This window comes from Suncus etruscus, chromosome 11 (genome assembly GCF_024139225.1).
Source record: "Suncus etruscus isolate mSunEtr1 chromosome 11, mSunEtr1.pri.cur, whole genome shotgun sequence".
Lineage (NCBI taxonomy): Eukaryota > Metazoa > Chordata > Mammalia > Eulipotyphla > Soricidae > Suncus > Suncus etruscus.
This window is the reverse complement of record NC_064858.1, coordinates 82612975-82618974: the sequence shown is the minus strand read 5'-3', so window position 1 is coordinate 82618974 and position 6000 is coordinate 82612975. Positions and strand designations below refer to the sequence as shown.

Here is a 6000-nt window from a genome sequence, read left to right as displayed (position 1 = left end):
AGAATAAAAATTTCAGTCAGACTTGTAAGTTATTGAAAATTGCATAAAACTAAAATAGCTAAAACATGATATTTTAAATACTAAGAGAATAGGTTTAGTTGTAAATCAATAACCCTAACTGAAATACTGAAAATTTTAAACGAATTTGTAAAGATTTTATGTAGAAATCGGATGAACGTTTTTCAATTAGGTTTGCAGGTTGTCATATTTTGCACTACTTTCACTGATTTGAGGCAATACCAATTTTCTGGACCATACTCCTGAAGGCTTGCCTCACTTGTTGATTTCTAAGGGTATATATGAAAGGATTCAAAAGAGGAGCTACTGAATTATTGAGCACAGCTACTCCTTTGCTCAAAGTCACCCTTTCTCTTGCAGAAGGCTTAATATACGTAAAAATACAGCTACCATAAGAAAGTGAGACAACTATCATGTGGGAGGAACATGTGGAAAAGGCTTTCTTTCTTTGGCTTGTAGAAGGAAATCTCAGAATTGTGCGGATAATATATGTGTAGGAGAGAATAATCAGTGTTAAAGTCACCATGAGCGTTATTACTGCAAAAGAAAATGCCATGAGTTCTAATAGGTGAGTATTTGTGCAAGAAAGTTGTAAAATTGGAGAAGCATCACAGAGATAATGATCAATTATATTGGAGGCACAGAAATCCAACTGTAGCAGCAGCATTGTTGATGGAAAGATGATGAGGAATCCTGCCAGCCAACAGCTAAAGACAAGGAGGATACAGACTCTGCTGCTCATGATGGTTGTGTAATGCAGAGGTTTACAGATAGCAACATAGCGGTCATAGGACATGGCAGCCAGCAGGTAAAATTCTGTTACCCCCAACAAGATGTAAAAAAATAGCTGTGCAACACAATCATTATAAGAAATAGTTCTGTCCCCTGTCATTAGAGTGACAAGGAATTTGGGAGTACTGACTGTTGTAAATGATATTTCTAGGAAGGAGAAGTTCCGAAGGAAGAAGTACATTGGCGTCTGTAGTTGGGGATCTGATAGCGTGAGGGTGATAATAGTGAGGTTCCCAGTCACGCTTAGCAAGTAGGTAACAAGAAGGAATACTAAAAGAACAACCTGCCACTGAGGATCATCTGTAAGTCCCAGAAGAATAAACTCTTTCACCTCTGTGTTATTTCTCATTGTTAAGTTTCTCCAAAGACTTTCTTATTTAAGCTGTAACTAAGACAAATAAGAAATAACAAATAAAAAACTAGTAAGGTTTATACAGCATTTTATCATATATATATGCATATATACTTAAATATTATCAATATTCTTTAATGTTGGAGTAACATTTTTCCAGTGCATCAAAAATGAATTGTATTTTTATGGTATATTTATACATGTATTCATCATTCCTATAATTTCTTTGTTGTATTCTTACATATAAGTTCTTGTTTTCAGAATGTCCTAATCCATTTCTAAAAATATGAAAAATCAAATTAGAGTCTCTGAGATTTATAGCTTCTAAATAAAATCAGATATTTTACCTCCATTATACCACATTACTGGTAGTACACTCTTTTGCTGTTGGTTTCTTCTTATACAAATATTTACCTACATGTACTTTATCAAAAATAAATCAAATAAGTAAATAGTAATATGAAAATAAGTAAATAAAATAAATAAAGTAAATAAGTAAGTAAATTACTTTTACTTATTAAAAGCAAGCAGTTACTTTTTCTTTCCCTCTCAAAGTTTTGCAACCTATGGAAATATGGTTATATGTTGTGATATACATTAAAAATTGTCTTAATTACTAATTTTAGTTTTTTAGGTAAGATTATAAATATATTCTGAATATATTGATCACATTTCCTATTAGGAGGATATTTACTATATATCTGCTGATTAATAATTTATATTAGTATAATTCATATAAGGAAGAATCTACAAGTGTTCTTACTTATTTTAAAACAAGAATTTTCCACAATGTTACTTTATTTCTCTCTCTTGAGGGATAATTAAAAGAATGGTTCAATTTTGAAGTATGTTTTGAAAAAACAAAAATTTATTTAAAAATTTTTCTTTAAGTGTTTTTAAATTTCTGGAGCCAAAATTACACAGTGTTGTTACTTATTTTTGTTTTAAAATTATAAATTTCACAAATCTTTTTAATGTGCTAACATCTAAGATAATTTTATGACTATTTTAATGACCAAATAGTCTCTTATGTTTTATATTAATTTTATATTTGATAGGTGTCATAGCTTTCAGAAATTATAATATTTAATAATTAGTCAATTACTTTTATTAAATAAATTTATTCAAATTATTTTCAAGATTTCTGAGAAGAGTATACACTCATTTTTCTATTCTGTCCTCATTGTGGTCATAAAATATGGCAGCTTATTATTTTTCTTTTCTACAGATAGCTTTTTACTAGATAGAGGAAAATAAACGCAATTGTACCTCTGCTCTGTTATTTGACATAAATTACACTGGATCTTGTACCAAAATGATTCCCTAGTGTTCTGCTATTATTTATTAAAGTTATTATTAAAAGGTATGTGGAAATAATATAAAAAGTCTCATCTTATTCTATCAAGCAAAATTACTCATTTTAAAAAGCAGTTTGTAATTTAGCTACTAAATTATTATAGTTTTAATGAATGCATATACATTGTATATATTAATTTTATGGATACATATTACTATGAATATACAATATTACTTATATATAAAATGTAAGAAGGTTTTTGTACATGAAAATATCCATAACATACTTACTTTTATGCTTAATATGACTGTTTAGTTTACATCAATTGTTATAATTTCTGTATTTGTTTAAACATTTTTCTACAGTATTCTTTTAAAGCTGTTGTAATGTTTATCCTATAATAGTTGTAACCAGACATTTAAAACAGTGAAAGCAAAGTGGTAATTCTATAATATCTCCTTTACAATATTTATCAAAAAGTTGCATATCAAAACCCATTTTGTATGTCAGCTTTCCAATTATCTAAGTTTCCAGGATTTCTTATCAATTGACACTTAAGGTATCTTAATTCTTAAAATAAACTGTAGTTGAAATAGAGACCCGTCTGTTTCAAGGTTGCTTAGTGAGATAAATATTTTGTGCACATATAGTTTTATCTAGACTAACCCTTTTCTATGTCTTAATTATGTTAGACTTAAGAGAATTATCTGAAAGAATAAAGGTTCCATGGGAATTGGAATTGTTCTCTTGACACCAATGATTAAACACTATTTGGATCACTACAAAATTTGGAATATAACATTTATGTGATAGTGGTCTATATTGAAATAAGTATAAAAATATAATTAATAATTCATGATAATACATAATTTCACAAATGAATATATGTAGATAAACAGTTTCTTAATGATAGCAAACAATATGAACAAGTGAGATTTTACTCTAATCCTTAGAAAGGTAATGCCTTACAAGATTTTACTACTAAATGATGTCACTAAATTGTCTATAAAAACTTTATATATTTATATGGTATCTTTTCAACATATAAAATTTGTTATGATTATAATCACAAACATTTATTTTTAATTCACACATTTTTGGAGCTTATTATGCTGTTGACCAGGCTGAGGTTATCAGAATATCTAACAAAAAACTGGCATAATTTTCACTTTTTGCAGAAAAGTGTATGAAAACTTCTTATTTTTAACTCCCTGATTTCCTCTTTAATGTCCAATAGAAAAAATATTTCTAATAAGAAATATATTATTACTCACTGTTTTTGTATAAAAGGAAGAACACTTCTCACTAGTAAGACTGAAACACATCAGAATGATGAAAAATAACCATGTTTGCATGAATAATGGAAATGGACTCATTCATTGTTGGTGAGATTCATTCTAATTTGTTCAAATTTGAGAAAAATACAAACATTATTTAAAAAAACGAATAACTGTGCTTCTTTATGACCCAGCAATCTTTCTTTGGACATCTACATGGGCCAAAAAATATACTCAGAAAAAACATATGTGCTTCTATATTCATTATAGCACCATTCACAGTAGACAAAATCAGAAAACAATTTAGATTTCCACAATAAGATAACAGGACAAAGTAACTATACATCAATGGAATACTATTATAAAATATGAAAAGACAAAATAAGACTGAAGCAATAATATGACAAACAGAGCCCTAGCTAATGCTTATGTGCCCTTTAGGCACCACCAGTAGTGATACCTGAGAGCAGAGGCAAGAGAGTAACAAGTGAACATCTTTGGTTGTAATGCTCATGGGTCACTCCAAAAAAGAAAAAAAAAAGAAAAAAATTCAGTTTGATGGTACATGGTTGGAAATGAAGATATCATACAACATGAAGTTAGTCAGAAAGACAGATACCAAATTATATGTCGAATATTTATGTGGAATACTTAAAACCTGTAGTAGGGAAACATAAAATGACCCAAAGCAACAGAAACTTAGTAGTGGTCTATAGAACTCTTATTTCCAGATTATCTGAGTTGTGGGGAGTGGCGGGCTGATAGCCTAGTAAAAACTTAGAAAATTGAGGAAAATAAAAATCATGGTAGAGAGTACAGTACTAGAATATTCTATACATTTAATTATTTACATTGGAAGTATTGTAAAATTGCAACTCATAGTGTCCCATATAAAATTAAAAATAGGGATTAGAGGGGCCAGAGTAATGGCACAGCAGTAGGGAGTTTTCCTTGCACGTGGCTGACTCAGGACCTACTGAGGTTTGATTTCCCAGCGTCTTATATGGTCCCCCAAGCCAGTAGCAATTTCTGATTGCATAGCTAGGAGTAACCCCTGAGCATCACTGGGTGTGGTCTAAAATAAAAAAGAAGGGGAGGTTAGAAAGATAATAGAGTGGATAAAGCACTTGAGTGTTCTAGCTTTGAAAGATACTGAGAAATCCATGGTCCCCCAATCTCTGTCAGAGAAATCCCTGACCCCACCATGAAATTAAGTAATGTGTTTTCAAAAATAAGTGGGAGGAGAAAATGAACATCTTTAAATGTTTTTGTCTTCTTCAGAAATGTGGCTAATCATTTCCCTCTCCACTTTTGTATGTGATTATTGTATTATTATAAGTGCTTTTCTTACCTTGAAATTTTATTATTTATCTATTATACTTCGTGCAAATAATTGTTCTTATTCAATAAAATATGTCTTAATTTTAGTTCATATTTATTTATTTTATCATACATAAATTATTTCATTCGCTGTGTCTCATTTGTTTGTTTCTGTTTGCCAGTAGAAAAATATAAATGAAGACATCTTGATGTACAAGTTTTGAACCATTTGTGCTCCATTTTTCATATTTTTTCATATGACCTTAAATAACCTTAGGGCTTAGTGGCAATTAATTTTTAATTTGTTAATTTAATTGAAACCATTGTGACATACAAAGTTCTTCATAGTTGGGTTTTAGGCATACAATGTTTCAGAATCAATCCCACCACCAATGTCAGCCTCTTTTCAACAATATTCCCAGGGTCCATCCCATGCTAACACTCATTGCCCCTCAGACTGCTAACATAATCTTTTAGTTGTTAAAGTGTGGGACTCATGCTTTCATTGTTGTTGTCTCTGACTTGGATATCCAAGTCAGTTCTTAACACCACCAATGCATCCGAGACTTCATGTACCCTGTCCCTCGTCTATTTATAATTGTATTTCTTCTCCAAGACTCCATTTTTTCTCCTCATCACTGAGTCCCAGAGTGTTTTCAATAATTCCTGTTTAACCATTACAGTTCATAATGCAGTTATTCTAAATAGTATGTATTGGTGATAAATAACATTATGTATGTATTGGTCTTCTGGTTTAGTTTTTTAGTTTGTTTGTTTGTTTGCAGAGGCAATCCTGGTGGCACATAATTGTTACTCCAGGCTTTGCTCTAAGAAATTTCTCTTGGAAGGGTCATGGAGCCATATGAGATGCTATGGATGAAATCTGGGTCAAATCATGGTAAGAGCTCATTTTTTTGCATGAAGTTGACCAGATGTTCTAACAC

General features: G+C 30.4%; 1 protein-coding gene across 1 annotated transcript; it reads right to left on the bottom strand.

Annotated features, from left to right (window-relative positions):
• Positions 1 to 220: 220 nt before the first annotated feature.
• Positions 221 to 1159, bottom strand: LOC126022580 (olfactory receptor 6C75-like). Its single transcript, XM_049783549.1, has one exon. It carries the CDS (start codon positions 1157 to 1159, stop codon positions 221 to 223), a length of 939 nt encoding a protein of 312 aa, XP_049639506.1.
• Between the last annotated feature and the right edge of the window lie 4841 nt (positions 1160 to 6000).

What these genes read in the sequence shown, in the direction of transcription:
- LOC126022580 (XM_049783549.1), bottom strand. Translation starts at nt 1,159, where the DNA reads ATGAGAAATAACACAGAGGTGAAAGAGTTTATTCTTCTGGGACTTACA.